The sequence below is a fragment of the Staurois parvus genome, unplaced genomic scaffold (genome assembly GCF_062004578.1).
Source record: "Staurois parvus isolate SC_StPar_1 unplaced genomic scaffold, SC_StPar_1.0 ptg000789l, whole genome shotgun sequence".
NCBI classification, from domain to species: Eukaryota; Metazoa; Chordata; class Amphibia; order Anura; family Ranidae; genus Staurois; species Staurois parvus.
The window spans coordinates 417,572-432,364 of NW_028318585.1; the positions used below are offsets into that span (position 1 = coordinate 417,572).

At 43.3% G+C, this 14,793-nt stretch overlaps 1 protein-coding gene across 1 annotated transcript in view; it reads left to right on the plus strand.

Moving 5' to 3' along the window:
• The window catches only part of LOC149444318 (uncharacterized), a 104,686-nt gene that overhangs the window by 20,241 nt on the left and 69,652 nt on the right, over positions 1-14,793 (plus strand). Inside the window, 3 exon segments of the mRNA XM_089654673.1 lie at positions 4,571-4,704; positions 11,579-11,622; positions 13,492-13,620. Of these exon segments, the coding sequence (XP_089510799.1) occupies positions 4,571-4,704; positions 11,579-11,622; positions 13,492-13,620 (307 nt within the window).

Below are 14,793 nucleotides of genomic sequence, written 5' to 3' on the forward strand. Positions count from 1 at the left end.
CCACACTCTGCCATGTGCCACTTTCAGGTCTCCTCACACACTGCTGGTGTGTTGAATTTTTTGACATAGGGTGCTGGCAGATTACGGGCCTCCTATAGCTGCTGCCAGGCCCCTAATCTGCCATAGGCCCCTATATACCGCCTCCTCATGCTGCTGCCAGGTCCACAGTCTCTCATGGGTCCCTGTACGGCCTCCCATTGCTGCTGTCTCCATCGCCACACTCTGCCATGTGCCACTTTCAGGTCTCCTCGCACACTGCTGGTGTGTTGAATTTTTTGACATAGGGTGCTGGCAGATTACGGGCCTCCTATAGCTGCTGCCAGGCCCCTAATCTGCCATAGGCCCCTATATACCGCCTCCTCATGCTGCTGCCAGGTCCACAGTCTCTCATGGGTCCCTGTACGGCCTCCCATTGCTGCTGTCTCCATCGCCACACTCTGCCATGTGCCACTTTCAGGTCTCCTCACACACTGCTGGTGTGTTGAATTTTTTGACATAGGGTGCTGGCAGATTACGGGCCTCCTATAGCTGCTGCCAGGCCCCTAATCTGCCATGGGCCCCTATACCGCCTCCTCATGCTGCTGCCAGGTCCAGGCGAACGTAGTCACACAGGGGAGGAACTTCTCAGTGTAATGAACAGAGAAATCGACAGATGGCTGTCTCCGCGCAAACTGAAAATCGGAACCATGTTGACCGACAACGGAAAGAACATGGTGTCTGCTCTGCGTCAAGTAAGGTTGTGCCATGCGCCATGCATGGCTCACGTGTTCAATCTGGTTGTCAAGCAGTTCATAAAATCCACCATCCCACTGCAAGACATCCTTAAAATGTCACGTAAACTTTGCATGCATTTCAGCCATTCCTACACCGCAAAGTACACCCTCCTTGAGCTGCAGCGGCAGAACGGAATTGCACAGCATCGCCTGATCTGCGACGTTGCAACAAGGTGGAATTCAACCCTACACATGTTAGACCGCCTTTACGAACAGCGAAAGGCCATCACCGATTTCCTGATGTTACAAGCGGATAAAGGTACTCCCCTGTGTAACTTCGATGTCAGCCATTGGCAGCTCATGCGTGACACCTGCCGCTTGCTCAGGCCCTTTGAGGAGGCCACGCTATTCGTGAGTCGGCAGGACTATGGGATGAACGACGTCATTCCTCTGTTGCACGTCCTGGAACAAATGCTGTTAACAATGGCTGGTCAGGGTGCGGTAGACGTGGCGCACAGATCTCAACGCCACATGACCCCTGTGGGGGCAGGACAGGAAGAAGAGGAGGAGGTAGAGGAGGACATTTGTGCTCAGGAATTATTGAGTGAAATGGGTGGTTTTTCCACTCAGCGGACAGGAATGGAGGAGCAGGAGCATCTGGTAGAGGAGGAGGAGGAGGAGACAGAGGACCCAGACGCACCGTGGCAGTATGCTGTGGAGATGGAGGCAGGGAGTCCCTCGCATTCCTTGGCACAAATGGCCCATAGCATGCTCGGTTGCTTGCGTAGCGACAGTCGAATAATAACCATCAGACAGAGTGATGACTTTTGGCTGTCCACCTTGTTGGACCCTCGCTACCGTTCCAAAGTGGTGGCCTTTTTCACACCTGCTGAGAGGGAGGCCAAAATAACGTACTATAAAAACCACCTATGTAGTCAGTTGGTCTCTGCCTTTGTGCGCCAACGTCCATCCTCAGACACTGTGGGCCCTGTGCGCTCGCGTTCCGCTGCCATGGCAGCAGGGGAGGGGTGGGGTGGTAGGAGCAGTGGCAGCTCCACCAGCAGCGGCTGCCTCAGTCTGCAGTCGATGATGAGTAGCTTTCTTCACCAGCGCAGTGAGGAAACTACTAACCAGCCGCAGCAGCAGCAGCAGCAGCAGCATCAGGTGGACCTGGAGCAGGACCTCAAACAACAGGCTTGGGCCTACTTGGACAGCACCCTGCCAACCGAGGTAGACAATCCCCTTGACTACTGGGCAACGAAACTTGACCTTTGGCCCCAACTAGCTGAATTTGCCCTTGAAAGGCTGTCATGCCCGGCCAGTAGCGTGGCATCGGAGCGCGTGTTTAGTCCGGCAGGAGGTATTGCAACTCCGCGGAGGACACGACTGTCCACCCAAAGTGTGGAGAGACTCACGGTTGTGAAAATGAATCAGGCGTGGATTAGTCTGGATTTCAAACCACTAGTTCCTGACACAACTGACTAAATCCGCCATGAATCATGCCCCAAACATGTGCCACTTTCAGGTCTCCTCACACTGCTGGTGTGTTCCATTTTTTTGTCATAGGGTGCTGGCAGATTACGGGCCTCCCATAGCTGCTGCCAGGCCCCTAATCTGCCATGGGCCCCTATATACCGCCTCCTCATGCTGCTGCCAAGTCCAGAGTCTCTCATGGGTCCCTGTACGGCCTCCCATTGCTGCTGTCTCCATCGCCACACTCTGCCATGTGCCACTTTCAGGTCTCCTCACACTGCTGGTGTGTTCAATTTTTTGACATAGGGTGCTGGCAGATTACGGGCCTCCCATAGCTGCTGCCAGGCCCCTAATCTGCCATGGGCCCCTATACCGCCTCCTCATGCTGCTGGCAAGTCCAGAGTCTTTCATGGGTCCCTGTACGGCCTCCCATTGCTGCTGTCTCCATCGCCACACTCTGCCATGTGCCACTTTCAGGTCTCCTCACACTGCTGGTGTGTTGAATTTTTTGACATAGGGTGCTGGCAGATTACGGGCCTCCCATAGCTGCTGCCAGGCCCCTAATCTGCCATGGGCCCCTATACCGCCTCCTCATGCTGCTGCCAGGTCCAGAGTCTCTCATGGGTCCCTGTACGGCCTCCCATTGCTGCTGTCTCCATCGCCACACTCTGCCATGTGCCACTTTCAGGTCTCCTCACACACTGCTGGTGTGTTCCATTTTTTGTCATAGGGTGCTGGCAGATTACGGGCCTCCCATTGCTGCTGCCAGGCCTGTAATCTGCCATGGGCCCCGGTACCGCCTGGTCACGCTGCTGCTGGGTCCACAGTGTGACATGGGTCCCTGTACCGCCTCCCATTGCTCCCACTCTGCCATGTGCCACTTTCAGGTCTCCTCACACTCCTGCTGGTTTCCATTTTGTCATAGGTTGCTGTATGGCCTCCCATTGCTGCTGCCTCCACCGCCACACTGTGGCTCCAAACACTGGTTTTGGCCCCGTGACTGGCCAAATGAGTGAAGTGTGCGGTGATTCTAAGATCGACGGCACTCATCTGCATGTCATACTGACTGACAGTATTATTTCTCTTCCCCAGCAGACTCCAAGGGCATTTAAATTAAAGGTACAGTGTTCTGCACTAATATTAAGTCTCTCTGAAGCCTAGAAACACCCTTTTTTAAGTTAAATTCACAGCGAATATATTCGACTCGAATCGAATATTTTCCACGAATTCGCCGAATCAGTCGAATCGAATTTTTGAATACTTCGCTCATCTCTAATCCTGTTCAATAAACTGAAACCACAAACAAATGTTATCTGACTTCCAAGCTATCTTATGTGAACACCTCCCAGCTAGGACAAAAAGATGTCTGAGGTCCAAATCAGGAATATAGCCTAGGGTGGCCATGCTGCTTATCCGTGGATACAGTGCAGTGGATGAGCGTTGTAGTACAGGAAGTATGTTATTGGCAGGATAACCGCAGGAAAATAAACAAAACAACAAATCCTGAAAAATTCAGCCACTGCATCTAGACGCAATATATCATTTTTTTTTTTTGGGGGGGGGGGTTAAAGCTGTTCTTTACCCTAGAAACAAGAAAATTAAAACAAATACTGTAGCTGCTGACTTTTAATAAAAGGACAGTTACCTGTCCAAAGATCCAGTGCCATCCTCACCAGAGCCGCTTCATTACTGGTCTTCGGGTTCCCGGAGCTGGCATGTTAACTGTGGGCAGCTGGCTGTGAGTGCTGGCGACCTGTGACATGTTCCGAGAGGGGGGAGGAGAACTGCAGATGGATCCGCTGCAGCGGTCCGAGCGGAAGTAGGAGCAGGTTTCTGTCAAAACCAGGCACCCCCTCCCTGCCTCCCAAAGAAAAACTGACCTTAAGTGGTGTAGGTGGGGGGAGGGCAGAAGACGGAAAAGCGGAGCTTCCACTTTTGGGTGAAGTTCTGCTTTAAATACACTTTATCATAGATGATTATACCCATACTAATGTTAATTACCAGGAGATGTCTGAACCATTCTATTGTGCCCCCCAAAAATTAATTAACTTTGGGATCCCATACCCACCACCTTTCAGATTTTGACTTTCTCCACTGGAGCAAACAGTTTTTAAACTGTTACCCATTGGTTAGCAGCATCTGAAGCACTTTTTTCCTGATGTGCAAGTGAATGTGTCAGAACTGTTCCTTTGATCATTTTCGGATACTCAGTCTACCTCTTCTAATATAAAATATGAAAAGAAAATTGAAGTGATACTTCTTTAAATTTATGTCCTAATATTAATTTGGTGTGTTTTGCATATTTCTGAGTAACAATATATATATATATATATATATATATATATATAAATATATATATATATATATGTGTGTTCCATTTGCAGAAGTGTTCTTACTGTAACAAAATGGGAGCTACTGTTGGCTGTAATGTCAAAATGTGCTGGAGAACATACCATTACCTCTGTGTGACAAAAGCCAAAGGTATAAGGATAAGAGATGTGGATGAAGAACAATATATGTAAGTTCCATTTATATTGAAATAATATTATTTAAAAAAAATTTAAACTGTCTGATGTGGGTGTCTTTTGTTAAGAATGATCAAGGTTATCAAAGGGCAAAACCCCGCCACTGGGAAATCTGTCAGCTATTTAAAAATGTTAAAAAGGTCATGTACCACAAGGTGTCTGCTATTACCTTTGATCCGCACTGGTCTGATTTAGTTTCACTTTGTTACTTGGGATATAATTTTCCTGACTTCTGAGCTAACCCGCATCCCTAAGGCAGAACTGAACTCAAACAGTGAAGATTTCCTATGTTATAAGAAAACTAGAAATGTCAGTTGTGCCCTGAACTATACACCTTTTGTCTGTAATTCTTCCTGAAAATAACAGTGTACTGGTTTAGGGGGTGCCTAGGCACTCATGTGCCTACAGCCTGATAGCCATATAGCTACAGTGTGAGACCTTAGACACTGTTGCCTCTGACTGCCAATCTCAGGAGATTTATAGTGAAATTTGATGATGTCACTACTGTACTGCTTGCTGCTGTTCTTGCTGGAGGCTCTGACATGAGGAAGCAAAAGCTGCACCTCTGCCAATATTGCTGCCTCCACACAGACACCGTTCACAAAAAAGAATAAGTTACTAATGGTGCACAATCAGCTGCAGGAAGAACAGAGACAATGCTGGAGACTAATCCAATTCCCTTTGCCTGCCTTATTGTGGGCACAGCTTCCCTAGTTCAGTTCCACCTTGATTGACCTTAAGTGTTTGAAAATGATGGTAGTTGGTTACAGGTTCACGAATACATCAAAGAAGTCAGGCTTCTGACAACTATGAAACTAAATCAAAGGCACTCTAAGGAAGATATTCTTGGATCACACTATTCTGACATTGGGACTGCTTTATATTGGAATTGAGGCACTTCCACAGGATTAGGTGAGAAGACAGAAAAATAGAATTATGTGTTTGAGCTAGAATAGTGTTAGGCTTTATATAGGGGTGAGGTCAAAATACAAAATCTGATTTTCATGGGTTACCCGAGTACAAAACACACCTAGGTATTCCTTTGATTGCTAGCAGCAACATACTGAAATACAGGCCCCCCCCAGAGAATTCAATTGTGGATGTTCAGTTCTTGTAAACCAACCTTTGTGTGTCACCTATACCTAAATGTCATATATTGCAACTTCTCAGTGTAATCTTGACCGTCTGTGTCACAGGAGATGAAGGGATTGTTGATACATTATGGAATGTGACTACTTTTGTATAACTTGAAAATGCTTTACATTGGGTGCCCCATGAAAACCTTTTGGCTAGTTTTACTTTTGTGAGATGCCAGGAAATATGAAGAGAAAAGTGCATTCCTTGCAGTGGTGTTGTTAATTTTTAATGGCACCCAGGTGCACTTTGCTAATGCGAGTGCTAAATCATGTGCCAAAATGCATGGTAACAAATTTACAAGCAATGTTTGTGCAGCGCAATAAAAAAGGTGTTTACACTACTTTGGTACAACTTTTGTGCATAGGGCAGACCATTAAAATGAACAGGATCACACTTGCATAGGTGTGATTGGAGCCTTAGAGATTCTCCACTTCTATATATGGACCTGATCTTAGAAAAAGTCTGCTTTTTCCGGTTGAAAATCTGTCACATACTGATAGACGTTGACACTTCACACGGTACTTTGCTTCTATTACTTAGTCTGATGAACTATAAATGAATATAAATTGAATGGTCAGGTGACCAGGAACCATAGGCACCCAATCCTAAAAAATTATTCACAGAAAATAGCATGTATTAGGGATTTTTAACAGTGCCAACACATAATACCAACAACAATATAGTTTTCACAATGACTTCAGTGCAATTAACAAACTCCCAGCTCTAACATGTTCTTGCTGCCGACACTATATGTGTTCCCACATATGTAAACAGTAAATACTCTATAAATAATTGCACAGGCACTTTATTATGAAGATTGCACATATGGGATAAATTGCATTTTTTATGTTGCGCAGCACTTTATAGAGTATTTACATAATGCCAACAAGCAGGGCGGACTGACAACTCATGGGGCCCCCGGACAATAGGGGATCATGGGGGCCCCTGTGTCCTTGCCCACACTCAAACCACACCCAAAAAAGCCTATGAAAGATACCAGGGGCATCTCATGGGGCCCCCTACTGACCTCGGGCCCTCGGGCAGTGCCCGAGTTCCCGATTGGTCAGTCCGCCCCTGCCGACAAGTAAAGTAAAAAATAAAAATTTTATTGTGTAACAGGATAAAAACACACAACAAATTTGGTATTGTTAAAAACATAATTTGAATGCGATTGAAATCAATGCGACTTTATGCATTATTGCAGCTGCTTCTGCTCAACATGTTTCACCATAATTTAGAATCTTCAGGAGTCGTATGAGCTCTGCACATGATGTCACTATCAAATAAAATATATATCAATGAGTACAATCTAAGACATACCAACAAAATGCCAGACAATACCAAAAAAAACCCATAAAATAATTTTTCAAGAGGTTCCCACCAGAGAGACTTAAAGCGGAGCTCCATCCAAAAGGACAAGTTCCGCTTTAAGCCTTTGTCCTCTGCTCCCTATTAAGGATTGGCATCTTTGGGGAGCGGGTACTCGAATTTGACAGGTGCCTGCTCCCACTTCCACTGCAATCGCTTAGGCTATGGGAAACAGAAGTTGTCCTCCCCCCTCCCTCCCCGTAGTCTTCTGGGGCACGTGACTGGTCATTCACAAAGCGCAGCGCTTCTCTTGCATGCACATTGGGCACCCTGCTGTGAAGCCTCAAGCTGTCACAGCCGGGTGCCCACACTGAACATGCTGGCACCAGAGAGAGAAGACAGCCGGTGAAACCAGCGGTGGTGAGGACACCACTGGACCGAGGGACATGTGAGTAGCTGTATTTTAAAAGTCAGCTGCTACAGTTTTTGTAGCTGCTGACTTTTATTTTTATTTTTTTTTTCAGGTGGAACTCCGCTGTAAGAGACTTCAAAGAGCTTAGGAAACGTCTATGGAAAACATAGGGTTTGCCATAGAAGTTCTCTAAGCTCTTTAAAGTCTCTTAAGTCTCTCTGATGGGAACCTCTTGAATCTTTTAGTATGGCACCCCACAAGGAACTCATTGATGTTACTATTTATTATTGTTTATGGTGTTTAATTATGTTTCTAAAATTCTTCTGTGTTTTTTTTTTTTTTTTTGGGGGGGGGGGATTTTTTTGCATTTTGATGGTACGCATTTGTTATATTATATTCATTGATTTATTTATTTATTTATTTATTTTTTTACACCAGCGTTTAGTGACACTTTAATTTTTACCATTCCTCAAAACTAGTATGGCACATGATATTATGTGTAAATCTTCTTTTTTTTTGTAAAGGGCTGCATTTTTTTGACAATAGGGAGACTTAAAAATGTGGGAAGGGGTGGGACAAAGATTAAAAACAAATTACAAATGCTTTCAGCTGCCACTATTTCTGGATCTATTGATCACACCAACCCCTACTTTTGCATTTTTAGGCATATAGAGTTTGAATGCCCAAATTTTGCTTGAATTTGTTCCAGACAGTAAGATGCAGTAGTGTTCCCTCACCCTTAGTTGGCCAAGTTTTCTCTGAATATTGTCAGGCATGGGGTGTATTTTTGTATATATACAGGTGAAACTCAAAAAATTAGAATATCGTGCAAAAGTTCATTTATTTCAGTAATGCAACTTAAAAGGTCAAACTAATATATGAGATAGACTCATTACATGCAAAGCAAGATAGTTCAAGCCGTGATTTGTCATAATTGTGATGATTATGGCTTACAGCTCATGAAAACCCCAAATCCACAATCTCAGAAAATTAGAATATTGTGAAAAGGTGCAATATTCTAGGCTCAAAGTGTCCCACTCTAATAGCTAATTAAGACATAACACCTGCAAAGGGTTCCTGAGCCTTTAAATGGTCTCTCAGTCTGGTTCAGTAGGAATCACAATCAAGGGAAAGACCGCTGACCTGACAGTTGTGCAGAAAACCATCATTGACACCCTCCATAAGGAGGGAAAGCCTCAAAAGGTAATGGCAAAAGAAGTTGGATGTTCCCAAAGTGCTGTATCAAAGCACATTAATAGAAAGTTATGTGGAAGGGAAAAGTGTGGAAGAAAAAGGTGCACAAGCAGCAGGGATAACTGCAGCCTGGACAGGATTGTCAGGAAAAGGCCATTCAAAAGTGTTGGGGACTTTCACAAGGAGTGGACTGAGGCTGGAGTCAGTGCATCAAGAGCCACCACACACAGACGGATCCTGGGCTTCAAATGTCGTATTCCTCTTGTCAAGACACTCCTGAACAACAAACAACATCAGAAGCGTCTTACCTGGGCTAAAGAAAAACAGACCTGGTCTGTTGCTCAGTGGTTCAGAGTTCTCTTTTCTGATGAGAGCAACTTTTGCATCTCATTTGGAAACCAAGGACCCAGAGTATGGAGGAAGAATGGAGAGGCACACACTGCAAGATGCTTGTAGTCCAGTGTGAAGTTTCCACAGTCTGTGTTGATTTGGGGAGCCATGTCATCTGCTGGTGTTGGTCCACTGTGCGTCATTAAGTCCAGGGTCAATGCAGCCGTCTCCCAGGAGATTTTGGAGCACTTCATGCTTCCTTCTGCATACGAGCTTTATGGGGATGCTGACTTCATTTTCCAGCAGGACCTGGCACCTGCCCACACTGCCAAAAGCACCAAAACCTGGTTCAACGACCGTGGGATTACTGTGCTTGATTGGCCAGCAAACTCACCTGACCTGAACCCCATAGAGAATCTATGGGGCATTGCCAAGAGAAAGATGAGAGACATGAGACCGAACAATGCAGAAGAGCTGAAGGCCACTATTGAAGCATCCTGGTCTTCCATAACACCTCAGCAGTGCCACAGGCTGATAGCTTCCATGCCATGCCGCATTGAGGCAGTAATTGCTGCAAAAGGGGCCCAAACCAAGTACTGAGTACATATGCATGCTTATACTTTTCAGAGGTCCGATATTGTTCTATGTACAATCCTTGTTTTATTGATTGCATGTAATATTCTAATTTTATGAGATTGTGGATTTGGGGTTTTCATGAGCTGTAAGCCATAATCATCACAATTATGACAAATCACGGCTTGAACTATATTGCTTTGCATGTAATGAGTCTATCTCATATATTAGTTTCACCTTTTAAGTTGCATTACTGAAATAAATGAACGTTTGCATGATATTCTAATTTTTCGAGTTTCACCTGTATCTTAGTTGTTGTCAAACATGTCATACTTACTTGCTCAATGGTTTTGCACAGAGCAGCCCCGATCCTCCTCTTCTTGGGTCCCCCGCTGGCACTCCTGGCCCTTCCCTTCTGCTGAGCACCCCCTAAGCAAGCAGCTTGCTATGGGGGCACGCAAGCAGGCTCATTCTCGGGGCTACTGCAAACAGAAGGTTTTTACCTTCATGCATAGAATGCATGAAGGTAAAAAACCTGGAGCCTTTACAACCACTTTATTACAACCCTCTCCTGGTGAGATCATGGGAAATACTGAGTTGTCCAGATCTCACAGGAACACTCTCCAAAATTGCATTTGACGGGCTTCTCAGCATTCTGCTGGATTTCGATATTTATTAACTTCTTTCCCTATAAGTTTTTTTTTAATTTTTTGCAGAATTTTGCCATGCCTGTTAGCTTCTTTTTTTTGCCATTCATGTCTCATTGGAGATATTTCCCTTCACTACTATCCCATAGCCAAACCAGGAAATCATTGACAATCCCCTCCAAATTGAGGGAATCTCTGATTGTCACCAAGGTCAGCAGAACTAGAAATCCCCACTGGAAGATTTCTCCTCCTTTACCATAGCTCCCAAATTCCCTAATCTGGCTGCCCCCTATTTAGAACAAAGCCCCTCTGTCCCTCTTTCCTTCTCATTTATCCCTAAATATGTCTGATGTACAGTATAAATGCATTATTTATCTCTCATAGTGGGTTTTACAGTGTTAAACATTTCATCCAATTTCTAAATTGTTGCAAAAGTAAGTATAAAGAAATAGTAGTGGTAAAAAAAGCAATTGTGGGTTTAACTCCTTCAGCTCTTTGGGTGTTCGTAGTAGAAGCTATAAGCTTGTGTTATTTATATTCAGTAGGCTCCTGGATGTAAAGTATAAGTGACCTGGGCTGCTGTATAGTTGCCTAATTAATTTTATATTGTGACCACCCATGGAGATTTTTGGGTACCATAGTGTGTGTGTTTGCTCTAAAATTCATTTTATTATACTGTATTTTTTTCATAGAGTATGCATAACGAGTGTGCAAATATCATGCAACAAAAAAAATTGCACTTACTATCTTTTTATTATACATATCCTCTGCTTTCAGAAAATATATAATGATCTGGGTGTTTTAAGTAATTTTATGACCAAATACAGATTTTTACATTTGTGCAAAAAATTGCCCAAGTGGTTATCAATAATTTTTTTGTGTATTAATTCTCCATTTAATAGGGGTGTGGCAGAGGTGTGTTCTTTTTGTTATTAGGTGTCCTTCTTTCTGGGGACAACCAAGAATTTGGAATTTATTTCACTCTTGGTGTAAACATATCAAAAAGAGAGGGTGAAAAACACCTGACCGTTGTTCTAACCCCTCTCCACTCTATCCAAAACAAATAAAAAAGTTTTTCCTTTAGTTATTCTTTAATAAAGAGACCTTGCTTTAAGTGCATTAACTTTTCAAAAGCTTCACATGGATGGATATTGTCCAAGCTCTTAATGTATTCTCATATTTGTTCTGCTCCATGTTTACATTATACTAAAGTGACATTTATATAAATAATTTGTTATTCAAATGCTTTTTTTTTTCTCTTTACAGTGCCTACTGTTTTGAACATTCAGAAAAAGATCAAGATGCAAGTAGTAAGTGATATTAAAGGCTAATGTTTTATTCTTTTTTTTAAAAAAAACAAACATGGCATACTTTCCTGCTCTCTGCAGTGGTTTTGCACAGAGCAGCCCTGATCCCTCTCTTCTCGGGTCCCCCACCGGCACTCCTGGCCCCTCCCTCCTGTTTGATACCCCCACAGAAAGCAAGTTGCTATGGGGGCACCCGCTGCTCCGTGTGTCCATTCCATGCCCCCTCTCTCTTCTTATTGGCTCACTGGCTGTGATTGACAGCAGCAGGAGCCAATGTGAGTCAGTGAGGAGAGGGAGTCCCGGGATTGCCAAGACTCCAGTGCACATCGCTGGATCGAGAGGGGGCTTAGGTGAGTATTGGGGGGGGGGGGGTGAGTTGGTGAGGAGGCTGCTGCACAGATGATTTTTACCTTCATGCATTGAAAGCATGAAGGTAAAAAAACTTTGAGCCTTTACAATTACTTTACGTTTCTGCTTCAGAAAGCATACATGGGGTATCAGTGCACCTGTAAATGTCTGTGATCTGAGCTGTCATTGGAGAGCTCAAATCATGGGCACAATGTACAGAGCCAATCAGAGTGACTCTATACTTTGTGATGACTGTGAACCACAGTCATCACAAGTGTGAATACTGCCACTGTTTACAGACTCAAAATAAAGGAAGGGGAGAGATACATGATTGTAAACAGAGCAAGAAGGAAGTTTGCTTGTCAAGAAGAGGACCACACTGAATATCAGTGCAGTTGGTTTTCAGATGCCAGCATATATTCCAGCTACAGCTACTTTTGTGCGCTGGCAATAGTTTTTAATGGTTTCTTTGCCATGCCTGCAGCCTGCTCACTGGACAATGCTCATCTCGTTCCTCTTGTCAGCATGTCTGCTGCCAGCACATATCCATGCAAAGGTGCTATTATCTTCCAGGCTTTCAAATAGCTGGCTTCTCTTTTAGGTTGAAGAAACTGCTGTACATGTGCAGTGCACCATGGAGGTTACCGGTTCACCAGATATAAGTACAAAAGGGTAGTTATAGTATGAGAAGGCAAGGGGGAGCAATTAAGAGGGATAATTGTAAAAATATTCTTATCCTTTAGGGTTATCTGAAAAGCTGACATGTGAACCTGATTGGCAAAGGAGCCTTAGTGCCTGGTCATACTGGTGCGATTTCATGTGCGATTTGCAAATTGAAATCACACCTGAAATTACATCTAATGAATGTGAATGTCAGTGTCTTAACGTGTGCGATTTGCTGCAACGCGATTTCTAAAGTAGTTCTTGCATTACTTTTTCTGCAGTTTTGTTGCGATTTCACATACATAGAATGTAATGGAAATCACACTGCAAACTGCAAGAAATCGCATGATTTTAAATCGCACAGGTTTGACCGCTGTCTTAAACTCCAGACTTTCAACCTAACACAGTGCAGCACTCTACAGGCAAAGGTGTCCTGGGTATAGTTATAGCAACAACACCTACAAAAAGATATATACCTGTACACACAAATATATATTTTTTTTCTATTTTATCTAAGAATAATATGATGTTAAAAAGTTAAATGTGATCTAATGGGATCCATACTTTCTGAAAGTTATATGCATTTCAGGAATAAGGATGTGTTTATAAATTGTACACTTTATTAGCAATGATCCTGCAAGATATAGGAAAACAATGATCACCTATTTATTAATATTATTGATCAGTGTCTGGCTAGGTAATCACAGTCTAGAGACTCTGGTTCTCAATGTGCTGGGTGTAAAGATTTAATAGAACTCTGATTTCATGTAAATTTATTAAAACTATTGCAATTCATTTTTCATTATGGCAGACTGTGCATTCTGAACAACAAAACTGTATATTGTGTATTTTTACTTTCAGACTGTCAGTTGGATAATGGCACTAAGACATCCAGAACATCCATAACATCACCCAGTTTAAACAAATCACATAACAACAAAACACCGGTAAAGAAAATGAAAAGTTGGTTACATTTTGTCACCTCATTGTGCTCAGAGAAACTATTTTAAACAATAAGGCCTCATTTACAAGGGCGGCAAGGGGGCAGTAGAAGCCGACAATTGAGCTGTAGTTTTACCAACCACCCACCAAAAAGATATCAGACAGCCAAAGGTTGTCTTATACATGCGACGGCCATTATGCCTGTTTTGTGGCAAATCTAAGTCTAAATTTAAGTTTGACAGGTGACTCTGTGGGATAGATTTACAAAAACTGGTACACTCAGAGTCTGGTACAGCTATGCATGGCAGCCAATCAGCTTCTAACTCCAGCTTGTTCAATTAAGCTTTGGCAATAAAACCTGAAAGCTGATTGGTTTCTATGAAGAAGAGATCCAGATTTTGCACTCTCCAGCTTTAGTAAATAAACCCCTGTCTGTCAAAAAGCAAATGGGATTGTACTGCAACCACAAGCCAAATGTTGGCTGAAGATTGTGTAACAGTATTTTAATACAAAATCAGCAGCTGAACAAAAAAAAAACTGGCAGTAGAATCGCCTCCTGAATGTCTAGAAGCCGCTGCTCTACCAACCTCTAAAAAGTGATTGTCCACTGATCATATTTCAGAGGGGCAGCAGAGATACAGTATATTGTGTTTAATCATATAGGAGACTGTAGACTGATTGTAGGAAATGGTAACAAACTGTGGGCATGCTAAAAATGTGGATGGAGGCTGTAACCTCAAGCAGTCTCATGCAACATTTCCCCAGTCACACTACCCCCTTTCTTCAGCAATGATGCAGGAAAGAGTCAAAAAAGCTGGGGAAATGTTACATGAGACTTCTGGGGATCATAGCCATTATAGCCCTTTTACTTGTAAATGCTTCCTTGTGCTCCCTACAACCATAATACAATTTACTGTTCACACAGCAGATCAGTTATAAAAAAAATAAAAGTGAATGAGCTGCATTCCTACATATAGTGGGACCATGGAGAATGAACGTAGCCACCCTCTAACAGGAAGTCAGATCACAGCAATAATAAAAAGTACTTTTTGTGTTGAGAATACATGCTGCAACAGAATTCTTTTTTAAACCAGAGTTTACTGTCACTTGGAATGAATGTGGTTATATTCAGATTAGGCTGGATAGGTTTGTGTCCAAGGTTCCCAGATTTTTTTTAATACATTTTATTTGGCTCTTTACATCCTGGATATACATTCTACT